The 13,072-nt window shown below is 39.8% G+C and overlaps 1 protein-coding gene across 5 annotated transcripts in view; it reads left to right on the top strand.

Annotated features, from left to right (window-relative positions):
* The window catches only part of LIFR (LIF receptor subunit alpha), a 79,651-nt gene extending 70,711 nt beyond the window's left edge, over positions 1 to 8,940 (top strand). For all 5 annotated transcript variants that reach the window (XM_086361490.1, XM_086361491.1, XM_086361492.1 and 2 more), the window contains 2 exons: positions 1,125 to 1,203; positions 1,588 to 8,940. In XM_086361490.1, the coding sequence (XP_086217616.1) occupies positions 1,125 to 1,203; positions 1,588 to 2,208 (700 nt within the window). In that variant the 3' untranslated portion in view covers positions 2,209 to 8,940. The remainder of the gene's footprint in view (positions 1 to 1,124; positions 1,204 to 1,587) is intronic.
* Positions 8,941 to 13,072: the final 4,132 nt, after the last annotated feature.

The raw sequence follows: 13,072 nt of genomic DNA, 5'->3' as shown, positions 1-13,072 counted from the left end.
CCCATAATCATTTAATAAATACATGCGGAGACGTGTGAGTGGGTGCTGGAAAGAGCGCAGGCGCGAGAGAGAACAGTGGGGAAACACGTCTCTGTGGGCGGTCAGGTTCCCCCGTGGAGGTCCCTGGAACGGGAAGAGGAGAGCATGTGCCAGGCAGAGGGAAAGGCTTCTCTGAGGGCCTGCAAATTGGAAAGAGCTTGATCTTCTGGAGAAAGCAGCGTGTGTTTGGGTGCAGTGACCACGTGAGTGGCGTGAGCTGAGGTGAGCGGGCTGAGGAAATCGCGCCTCGTGCTCAGCCAGCAGGAGCTGTCCTGGGCTGGGCTTCAGGCAAATGGCTGTCTTCATTTAGTCCTTACTGGCCTTCAAAATGCCGTCATTCATGGTAAAGAAGAGAATATGTTCTAGCAATCCTGGCTTATAAATCAGTATAGTAACAGTTTAAAACGATAGAATACCCTGTTTGGTAACCACATTCTCATTGCCAAAAACCACATTTTTAAGGCAATTTCCATTCAGAAAAAATATAAAATAAGGAGATAGAGTGGAAGAGCATTTTGGACATACATTGACAACGTTTTTTTTTTTTTTCCTATAGGAATTTCAAACGATAAAAAAAATTAACAGCTGTAACTATGATAGGGCACTAAGCAAATCTCGTTTTTGTGTTTAGTTTTTGCTTAAGACTGATAGCCTTCCTTTTTCTGATAGTGCAGGAAAAGTCTGTTTTGAGTAGTAGAGAACTGAAAATGCAAATATGTTCCCAAGTAGTTAATGGTACTGAATCCAGTCTGCAGCATGAACATTTTGGTTATATGAGTAATGCCTGTATCTTTTGACTGGATAGCACAGTCAGCATCTTAACTCTTTTCTTTCCGTTTTCATAAGATATGTAAGATATTATAGTTCTAGAAATAGAAGCACTGTTTGTAGTTTTCAGATAGGAACCTCTGAATGCATTGTATGAAAGCTCTAGCGACCGATCACACTGAAAATGATTTTCCCTTTTGATCTCAGGTGTTCATTAGCATATTCATATGAAACGTCAAAATAAACCTGGTAACTTACTAACTCGTTGTCTGATAATCCTATAGTTATTAAATGTATTTAATCATCTTTATTTAAAGGATTAAAGAAACCTTCTATCCTGATATTCCAAATCCAGAAAATTGTAAAGCTTTACAGTTTCAAAAGAGTGTCTGTGAGGTAATCCTTTATTTTCTTACATTTACCTTTGAAGTACTGACTTCCTTTTTTTAGTCTTTTGTGAAAAGTTTTTAACATGCCAGTGTCATGCACAGTAAAATGTACTAAGAAAATAGCAGTGCTTGAGCATCTGCTGAACTTGTAAAATTATTAATTTTAAATTGTTGGTGCCTGCTCTTTTTTCTTTTCACTGCTATTAAGAGCAAGGAGAATACTGATATGTAGAAAAAAGTAGCTTTGCTCTAGTATGAGCTAAAGAATAGTAGAGATGCAATTTTATAAGCATCTGCGAAAAATATATAAAATAATGCTTCTTTTTGTAGGTGGAGCATCGCAGCAGCTTTTCATGGTATCCCTAATCCCTGTTTTAAAATTTATTTCTAGGGAAACAGTGCTCTTAAAACATTGGAAATGAATCCTTGTACCCCAAATAATGTCGAGGTTCTGGAAACTCGGTCAGTGGCTCTCAAAATAGAAGATACAGAGATAATTTCTCCGGTGGCTGAGCGTCCAGAAGATCGCTCTGACGCAGAACCGGAGAACCATGTGGTTGTATCCTATTGCCCACCCGTCATCGAGGAAGAGCTAGCGAACCCGGGAGCAGAAGGCGGCGGGGCCTCACAAGTCATCTACATTGATGTCCAGTCCATGTACCAGCCTCAGGCGAAACCAGAGGGGGAGCTGGACAGTGACCCTGTAGGGGGAGCAGGCTATAAGCCGCAGATGCACCTCCCCGTTACTTCCACTGTAGACGATCTGGATGCAGATGATGACTTAGATAAAACTGCAGGTTACAGACCTCAGGCAAATGTAAACACTTGGAACTTGGTATCTCCAGACTCACCTCGGTCCACAGACAGCAACAGTGAGATTGTGTCTTTTGGAAGTCCGTGCTCCATTAACTCCCGACAATTTTTGATTCCGCCTAAAGATGAAGATTCTCCTAAATCAAGTGGAGGCGGATGGTCCTTTACAAACTTTTTTCAGAACAAACCGAATGATTAAGTGTTCCCCGTCACTTCAGTCCACCATCTCAATAAGCCCCCATTGCTAGAGCTGCCACATCAACACAAGGCACCTTGGAGGGATCCTGTGAAGTGTTGCTAGTGGGGTGGACTTCACTCTCACAAGTTACACTAAGAAGTGTTAATGTGCTTTTCATGCAGTCTCAAAGCCAAAGTACAGTAACTCAGAAATTGGATCCACACAACTCACAATTTGGAGCTATTTGGGATTCGAGCCAAAGAATTCTCACATTACTCTGCCTTCAGGAAGCTTTTCAAGAACAAGCAGTGCCAGGCCCATTCGTGCAAAACAAACCCTGCAGCAGCTATATTCTGTTCTGTTGTTCATCGGGTTTTCTCACACTTATAATTTATGGAATTGCACGCAGATTTGCAGGCAGGGGGGTAAAATGTCAAAGTAACAGGTGACGTTACTTGCCTGACATTTGCTCCATTCCAGATGAAAACCAAGCACAGATTTGGAAACTTTTGACATTATTCTTTATCCACAGCATTTAAGAAAATTAATATAATTTTTAATGTAGCAGCAGCTATTTAGTGTTTTGTTTGATAAAGTATGCTGATTTCTGTGCCTACTGTATAATGGTTATCAAACAGTTTTCTCAGGGGTACAAACTTGGAAAACGAGCGTGAAACTGACCAGCCCAAATCAGAATCATGTCTCCTTGCTTTGGTAGGCGTTTTATGTTGTTCCATTATTTTTTAGTGTTTGTGCTAGCTTCCCTTATTAGGTTGCCCTAATATTTAAAAGTAAATTTCTAAGACTGTAGATTTTAAGTTTTTTTTTTTAATTGTGTTTTTTTATGACAGTGTCAGTTTTATACATATATGAGCAAATTCAATATTATTCATAAACACAGGATTCCAGTGACTTACTATTTGAGACGACTACTAAGCAATATCTGGCAGCATCAGCTGTCTGTATAGGTGGGATTGGCCTCAGTTCCTCCTGAGAAGACCACGCTTTGAGCCCTGGTTGCCCGGGCAGCGTGAGCATCTCTGACACCTGCTAACAGGTGTTCTTTCTCATCGCACATCTTAGCAGTTTCTTCCTCTTCATCAGTCCAAGCTAGTTGTTTCAGTCCTCAAACTTTTCAATATAAAACTAAAAAAGATAATGCTTCCTAACAGGGACAGTTGCTCAAGGGCTCTTTCATAGAGAATGTTACTACAGCGGATTTGAATCCATGGGCGTACCTGTATTAAAGGTGCTCTGGGAGATGTCCAGAGGGGGGTCCTCACAGCATTCTCTGTCCACCCCTGATCTTCACACATGATGTCTGAAATGAGTGTTGTTCTTGGAGAAGCAGATTGAAGAGCTAAAAACTGTATCTTATATTTTCCCTGCCCTCAGGTTGTCTGTGTATTTTATCTTTTGAGAGTTAAGGCCAGAGTACTTGAAAATTTGGAAGATCTGAAGAAGTCACGATAAGCCCCTTTTTATTTATCATTTGAGATTCTGTAGTGTATGTGCACATAATGGATCAGGTTTTTTTTCTTTTCTAGCCCATGATGTATCATTATAAAAAACATGTTGTAGAAAAAAGGTTCAACAAGGGACAAAAATCTACTTAGGTAGTACTCTGTTTTATGAATCCTGATTTTAATTGCTAGGATTCAATTAAATCCCAGAGCTTCCTGGTAGATGAACATGTGGAGTGAAATACAGTTAATTATGTATACACATAGTATACAGTAAAACCACATAATAGCTCATAGATATTTTCAACAATGAAAGTTGTATCAAACCAGAGCCACCTCTAAACAGTTTGCTCTGTCCTGTTATTTCTCCTGTTGGGCTCCTTCCCTTAGCTTTCACCCCAGACACTGAGCCCTGGGGCTGCCTTCTCTCCCTGCAGAAGCTTGTTTTTACCACACCCTTCTTTCCCCCAATTCATGCCTCTTTTCCCGTCAAAACTCACCAGTCCTATACCTCATCTCTTTAGGATAAGTGTTTAGTCCTCTAAAGTGTCCCTTTAGGCCAAGGTAGAAGTTTATTGATCTTCACTCCACTAACCTGAGATAATGGAAAAAGGCCGGAAGAGATTGTTTTGATTTCCATTATATGTGTCGTAGCTCCTACCATCTACCTACATAGCGACTCCTTTGTTCGGCTCATGGTGCATTTCACCGGGGCTCTCAAGTCCTCTCACTCCGTCCAAGGCTTCATAGCTTGTTCTGTATGAAGATTCAGAGTGCAGCTCACCTCTCCCCTGCCCCTGGGGATCTACACACAGGATTGCTGGGTTAATGAGCAGCAGAATGTCTAAGTCTGGGCAGGCTCCTTATTACTTGTGACAGGCTTAGAAGAGTGTGGCTTAGGTCTGAGGTCAGAACAGATTTCTCTATATTTCCCCTGTTGAAGACTGCCAGACCTCAGCTGCAGGTGGAAAGTGATTACCACCCAGCCCCTGGGCACCTGGGGACAGGGAGAGGGGAAAAAGACACCCTCTGACCCATATCCAGTTGTCTGTGTCACTGCAGACCCTGGTAAATACTCAGTGCCAGGACCCTGCATATGGGTGAGAGCTGGCCTAATAGGGTCTTGCTCTGTGCAGTCAGATTAGCTCCTCTTCTGAGGGAGGGCCTCCCTCCAGCCCTTCCTGATTGGAAGAATGATTGGGAAACCCACCTTTCCTGCCAAAGTTTCCAGTTAAAGCCCAGTCATTGGTTAGAAAATTCTAAATGTCTGAAATATATCCCAGTATGTCTTGATTAGTGCCATTAAAGGATACATTTTCACATCTCTTCCAAGCCAGCAAACCAAACTTCCCTTGTGAGGAATGGAGATTCTGATGGTCATTGTGACTACATTTCTCTTATGAGTGGCCATCTGAAATAATACTTAACGTAAAAATATTCTTAGAAGACTTAGCCAGGCTTTTGACACTAGATAGACCTTATTAACTGCGTATTGCATGGACTAGCATCCGTATACAATTGAAGTCTTCAGTGTGCTAAACCTGTAGGAGCCTGGGTTTGACATTGTGGCCCAAACATCTGAATAGTTGGGTGTTTATGTGCTTCAGTGATAGAGGTGCTCCATCCCTGCAGTTTACACAGAGTGGCAGCGATTCCCAGAAAAATTTACAGGCAGGAGTTTCAGCCTCATTTTCCATACCAGCATTGCTTTCACGGCTCATGGATCTGAAGGATTGCATTGAGAACATCTAGTCCTATTGCACTCTCAGAAACTGTGGGAAAAGTCATATTCTTAAACCTTCATGCAACTTGTATTCTTGTTGGAAATTAGTCCTGTGATTTCTTAGTTGTCTTCATACTGGCCATATTTAAAGAACATCACAGTCCTTTTTTGTACTTGAATAATTAGATGTAGTTTAGTGAAGGAGACGTGAATGTTTTCTTCCAAAAGGAATTTGGAATCAGTTTTAACGAGTTTGAAATAAAAGTGCTCCCTAACCTGTTAATATGCAGAAAATATTATCTCAAATTTTTCTACTGCTGAGGCACATAATCTGATAAAACTTTTTTTTTTTTTTCTGTTTAAGGTAGTTTTTACTGTTTTCTGTTCTGAACCATGTTAAAATTTGTATATCTTTTATAACATAGATTTCCCCCCTTATTTTGAAAGTATAAAATTGGGCATCTCAAAAGTCAAATGTGGGATCATTAGTTAATCACTAAGACTAGGCACATAATGGAAATTCAGTCAGGTTTTTTATTGACTGAGTCCCATCCCAGAATGTGTTGATTCAATAGAGTTCTCCTGCAGGATGGTGCATGCCAAGATCTAGCTTGTATAGATCTGAGACCACTGGCTCACAGATTCAGATCTACTGTAGAAGTGACTCCACAGGTTGAGTGAAAACTTGGGTCTTACACAGATATCTTATTCTAATCTAATTTTAAATATTCACAGTAACTTTTATATGATGGGTTTACAATGTGGGACATGTTTGTACCAACCAATTAAGTTTGTTCTAGCAAATCAACACATTGATGTGTGAGTTTTACTGATTAGAATGAGCATTCATTCTCCTGATAAACTCTTAAAAGCTTTTATTTTAAACTGATACTTCCTGCTAAAACAAAGTTTCGTGATACCATGGCCATTTTATTTTTTATATCCAGAAGAAAATCTTTGACAAAAGAAAACGATCTGTGGCTAAACTTACTGGCAGTGTAGCTTTTAGACATGACCTTAGAATATCATTGGAAATGACTTGTTTTGAATTTGGTCTATTTATACCTCCGTGGATTATGTGCCAAGGCTATTAATATTTAAACCTCTTACTTCAATTAGGTGGTGAGATTTTTATTCCTTTTCAGTTAGTACTTTTTGTCTTTTAACTATTACATGATCATACTCATGCTGATTTTAACACAGATGAACTATCTTTAATGCTGGTAATAGATTAAAGAACAACATTCTGTTAATTGAGATGTCAGACTTTGTTGTATATGGTAAAGTTTCATGGGATGTGATTTGAATATATCCAAATCCTTATAATTATGATACTGGATTATGATGGAATTCTATTATTTTTAATCATGAATAGCATTTCTTTCTCCCTACATTAAGAATGTTAATATTTTGGATTATAAATCATGTTATCAAGAGAACTTACACGTGTGAGACAAATTCTAGCTGTGGGACATTTTTATGAAAATTAAAAGTAGTGTTTTTAGAGAGAAACCCTCTGAATGTTTTTTTAATGTGCAAGTGCTTAGTTGAAGAAATACAGAAACAATAAATTCAAAAGCTTTTAAATAAGTAAACTGTAACTGATTGAATATTAACCAAATACAAAAAGTAATAAATATTACTTTTTGGTTGCTATAACTGAATACCCAAAAACCTAAAAGATGCATTGGGGAAAAAATGAATGCTTAAGTGATAAGGAATTAATTTTTATTACATTTATTAATGCATATATCATCTAAAATTGCCTTTGCAGTAGCCAATCAGAACTTTAAAACAAAAAATTTTCTAACAATATAGACCTTACACTGCACAGAATCCCAAAATAATTTGTAAACCTGATTGAATTTCACTTAAGTGTATTGAATTTCTTTATACATTTAAAATGTACTTCCCTTTAGAATTATCCCATTTTAAATAGGTAGCTTTCAGTTTCTGAACTTACTATTTTTTCCTAAGCATTCTAGTGGTATATTATAAAAGATCAAAAGATTTCTAGGTGGTAAAGCAATTTTATTTACGAAACATGGACAAGTTAACTGTTAGGTTTAACCTTAGCATTAGTATTTTTGTAGTTGATTATGGAAAACAATACTGAATAATTCTCATAAAATTTTTTTTCAAATCTCCACAGTTTGATTTTCAGTAATTTTCCCTATTATTTATGATATATCCTTCAATTCCAATTATTCCCTCCAGCATAATGTTTCAGAAAAATGACTGTTATGAATAAAACACACAAAAAAGAAACTCTCTTCCACTCATGGTTGTGGAAGGGTAGATATTCCTGGGATTGGGATTTATCCAATTATTTCCTCCAAAAGGGACAAGGCTTCTTTTTTTACATTTCAATTAAGAAATTGCTTGAAAAAAATTTGGCCTGGATAGAGAGACATCCTCAGTTTGAGATAGAAAGTGAAGTCGCACAGTCGTGCCCGACTCTGCGACCCCATGGGCTACCAGGGAGTCTACCAGGGAGTCTACCAGGCTCCCAGGCTCCTCCGTCCATGGGATTCTCCAGGCAAGAATACTGGAGTGGGTTGCCATCTCCTTCTCCAGGGGATCTTCCCGACCCAGGGATCGAACCAAGGTCTCCCACATTGCAGGCAGACGCTATAACTTCTGAGCCACCAGGCTTGAGATGGTGCCACCCTAAAGTATGTCCAAAGGTAGAGTCGTTTTAAAGCACTCAGCTTTGCTCATAGAAGTGTGTTCCCTTTCCTTCTCTTTTGTCAGCCAGCTACAAGTCAGAGGTCCTTACAATGCTAGACAGTCACCATTTTTTACTTTCAAAATTGCATTACAGTGAATTACTGTTTACAAAATACACATACTGTGAACAGATATAAGTTTTTGTCTTTTATAAGGTTGTTTGTAGAATGAGTGTTTTTTTTAAGGGGATGTTATATGTTAAATATTTTCAGTTTTTTATAAATACTAGTTAACTGTTTACTAATTTTTGTTTGGTCAGGTGTGTGCCAATGTAGCTGAAAGATAGGGAGAAACTGCAAATCCAAAACTGTTTAATTTCTTGAAATGTTACCACTACAGACTTTCTTTTTAATCCTGAATGATCAGTTGTGATGTTCGGCACCTAAAAATTGGGCTTAATCATGTCCGGAAGCAGTTAAATACACACATGCGGGAAGCAAACTGTATAGATTGCAGTATATTTGCGTGTTGCAGTCTGGTTCACAGAATTTCAGGTTTAACAGGGAATAAAATAACTCCACGTACAGAGATAACAACTGAAGTATTTTCTGCCTTAATGAAAAATTGGAAATTATGTTGCTGTTAAAAGGAAAAATTTGGACATTTTATATCATTGTATAATTTCAGAATGTAGTGTCCGTATCTTTTGGGAAACATGGTCATAGCAAGAACATAGAATTATAAGTAACCTATTACTAAGACACTTAAATATAAAACTAGTATGCTTGGCTGTTAACTCTAAAGATGTTACTTATGTCTGTTTTTAAAACATGCATGTATTTAACAATTTTATCATAGTATTGTCATGGAAAAAATAAATATATTTTCTTACACTGACAGATTTGGGCATTATTTAGGATGGGGGGATGGTTTCCTCCTATTTTAAGCACTTGGGAGAAGCGGTTTCTGCTTTGTTGTTAACACTTTTGGTTCTGTCTCAAAAATTACAGTGGCTGTGAAGTAATCACACAGGGCTATGACTAAATTTTTAATATTTTAATATATTGCTATGTCATTGATAAAACCTTCCATATATTCCACTACATCTACATTCTATTTACCAAAGAAGTTAACTATAAAAACAAGTAGTGGGGAACCAGCATTTTAAAACAAATAATAAATACTGGTCCTTAAAGTATGGCTTTTCATTTATTTCCTCTGAGGATAACCTAAACATTTCTAGAGATTCTAAAAATATATCAAAATTTTATTGTCAAGTTTTTGAATTTGGAAATATAGTCATTGATTCAGCAAAACCCCAATAATTTTGAAGTATGAAGTGATCTTAAATGGAATTTCAAAAGGGGGTGATATGAAGTCTTTAGCATTATGCCGCCTCTGCTCACCCAGAGTAACAACTGATGTATTATGAATGGGTCTGTATTTAACCCGAAGAAACTGTTGACCAATTGTAAATTAACTGTGAAACACATGTTAGTGTTTAAGTACTAGAAGAGCTCGTACATGTGGTCTGTCCTTTAGGGAGACCTCGCTGCATATCTGGTTTCCCAGATGGTGAGTTCTTGAGCCAAAATGTATAGTGCAATCAACCCCGGGAACTTTTAAAAGGGTCAAAAAGAGTGGAATGATGTCATTATTAGGGGAAAACAAAATACAGATGTATGAGTAATCATTATTTTAATACATAGCATTCAGCATCATACTAAAATGTTAGCTTACAAACTCACATTCATTACAAAGGGCCTGTGTAAGAATTAGTTTTCAACGGCCTGTAAATTTGATCTATTACCCTTCCCCTGGAATGACTAACAGTAAAATTGAATTAAAAGTATTATTCAGTCTGTAAGAACCAGTGATGCTGAAGGAACAAGAGATATCTTGCACTGATCTGGGATTAAACTCAAGATGATTTTTATCCCAGAGTGATTACTTTCAGGTTAAAGAAACAAAAGTTGTTAAGGATGATTGTGATAGAAACTGTTAAGTGGGAATTATGTTAAAATGAGTACAATTGCCAAGTATGGGGGGCTTCCCAGGGGGCGCAGTGGTAAAGAATTCGCCTGCCAATGCAGGAGATGCAAGAGCTGCAGATTCGATTCCTGGGTCTGAAAGGTCCCCTGGAGGAGGAAATAGCAATCCGCTCCCGTATTCTTGCCTGGAGAATCCCATGGACAGAGGAGCCGGGCAGACACAGTCCATGGGATTGCGAAGAGTCAAACACAACTGAACACACACACATGCCCTGAATGGAGCTCAAAATTATGTCCCTAAATGTTTGAAAGATGAGAAAGAATTTCAAGTCTCAATTCAGTTCAGTCGCTCTGTCATGTCTGACTCGCTGCGACCCCATGGACCGCAGCACACCAGGCCTCCCTGTCCACCACCAACTCCTGGAGTTTACTCAAACTCCTGTCCATTGAGTCAGTGATGCCATCCAACCGTCTCATCTTCTGTCGTCCCCTTCTCCCACCTTCTATCTTTCCCAGCATCAGGGTCTTTTCAAATGAGTCAGTTCTTCGCATTAGATGGCGAAAGTATTGGAGTTTCAGCTTCAGCATCAGTCCTTCTAATGAATATTCAGGACTGATTTCCTTTAGGATGAATTGGTTGGATCTCCTTGCAGTCCAAGGGACTCTCAAGAATCTTCTCCAACACCACAGTTCAAAAGCATCAATTCTTTGGCACTCAGCTTTCTTTATAGTCCAACTCTCACATCCATACATGGCTACTGGAAAAACCATAGTTTTGACTAGATGGACCTTTATTGGCAAAATGTCTCTGCTTTTTAATATGCTGTCTAGGTTTGTCATAACTTTTCTTCCAAGGAGCAAATGTCTTTTAACTTCATGGATGCAGTCACCATCTGCAGTGATCTTGCAGCCCAAAAAAATAGTCTGTCACTGTTTCCACTGTTTCCCCATCTATTTGCCATGAACTGATGGGGCCAGATGCCATGATCTTAGTTTTGTGAATATTGAGATTTAAGCCAACTTTTTAACTCTCCTCTTTCACTTTGATCAAGAGACTCTTTAGTTCTTTTTTACTTTCTGCCATAAGGTTGGTGTCATCTGCATATCTGAAGTTATTGATATTTCTCCCGGCAATCTTGATTCCAGCTTGTGCTTCTTCCAGCCCAGCGTTTCTCATGGTGTACTCTGCATATAAGTTAAATAAGCAGGGTGACAATATACAGCCTTGATGTACTCCTTTCCCAATTTGGAACCAGTCTGTTGTTCCATGTCCAGTTCTAACGGTTGCTTCCTGACCTGCATACAGATTTCTCAGGAGGCAGGTCAGGTGGTCTGGTATTCCCATCTCTTGAAGAGTTTTCCACAGTTTGTTATGGTCCACACAGTCAAAGACTTTGCCATAGTCAATAAAACAGAAGTAGATGTTTTTCTGGAACTCTCTTGCTTTTTCCATGATCCAGCAGATGTTGGCAATTTGATCTCTGGTTCCTCTGCCTTTTCTAAATTCAGCTTGAACATCAGGAAGTTCACGGTTCACGTATCGCTGAAGCCTGACTTGGAGAATTTTGAGCTTTACTTTAAACCTTTTTCCCCTCCCTTCCTCAGCTAACTGAATCTTGGCTGCAGAGCTGGTTCTTCACTTGGACTCAGCCTTCAGAAGCAGGGTGAGTCTGGGTGTCTTCCGGGCATTAAAGGCCTTGCACACATCCCCACCCACATTTTCCTTGAGTCGATGGAGAGGCAGGAAGACTTGAGGAGCCGAGTTTTAAGGACACATGGCCTTTCCTGGTCCCAGATTGCCCAAGGACAGAGCAGACGATGCGCCTTCTTCAGAGATGTACCGGGGGTCTGATTTTCTCAGTCACCATCTGAGGCTCCATTTTTTCCTGTGATCGATGCAGGTGTCACACCCCAGGCAGCAGCTGTCCTGGCTCCCCGCCAGTTTCACCTCTGACTCCCATGGTGACCCTGGAGAATTTTCTCCACCTCTCATATCACTCTTCTCAGCTCTGAGCTGTAGGTCTTACCTACCTTTGACCGGTTGTGAGGATTCCAGGTAATGTCCACAGTGCCCCCAAGAGAACATTTCACTATGTGACTCATGTCTCTCTCCTTTGAGAAACCTGGGATACAACTCAAGACTTTCTGACCAGCGCTTAAAGACGTCAGGGCCTTAAAGCTGGCTTAAGGCGCACCTCAGGTTAGTGACATCTCCCTGAGGGGGCTAACCAGCCAGAGTCCTGCTAAGTAAAGCCTCTTCTCATGGGTTGATGCTGTAGTCTTCACCTTTCTCCACTTGGGTAACTTCTTCCAGGTCTCAGTTTACATGGTGCTGCTCAGAGAAGTCTTTTCAGCACCCTGGGAACCCGATCATCTGCCTTCCCAGCACCCCCACCTCTCAGGTTCTAGCACAATTCTAAGGCTTCATTTGATAACAGGAATTGAACAGCTGTGTCCACAGAGATTAGCATAGTGTCTGCCGCATCACAAATGCTTGATGAATATTCTTTAAATAATTGTGCCTTGAAAGCGAAAGCAGTTTAATGTGTTTTCCTAGATATTAGGTATTATCTTACAGAGAGGTGACCACCTGTGGGAGAGTCTCTGGGGCTAAGGGGAGGAGGAGAAGCCAGGGCAGTCCTTCTGGAGCTGGGAATCCCTTAGAAGAGGAAGAGGCTCCCCAGGTCAGCTGGGGGAAGCTCTGTTGTTTGTGGTAGATTCTCCTGTATTTGTGACATGCAGTTACCGTTTAGTCTCCCTCAAAGGAAGTTTGCCCTTGTGCTGTTATCTGACAAAAGCAGGTAAATGGGCTTTATGTGAAGTGACCACCGTTACAGTCCTCCCACCTAATGCCCATCGCCCACCTCCTCCGTTTGGAAATGTATTTCACTCTCTCAGTCAAGTTCTTGACATCCTTCCAAGTGACAGAGGGATCCATTCCTATTCCCATCTCTCTTCTCCCAATTGCATATCTGCTTCTTTAGGAGGCAATCCTTGCCTGACCTCTCCAGCATTTACTTTGCAGGCAGGGGTCCTGG

The sequence above is a fragment of the Bos grunniens genome, chromosome 20 (genome assembly GCF_055505025.1).
Source record: "Bos grunniens cultivar Pamir isolate PY7600 chromosome 20, Bosgru_T2T1.0, whole genome shotgun sequence".
NCBI lineage: Eukaryota > Metazoa > Chordata > Mammalia > Artiodactyla > Bovidae > Bos > Bos grunniens.
This window is presented reverse-complemented; position numbering and strand designations above follow the sequence as displayed.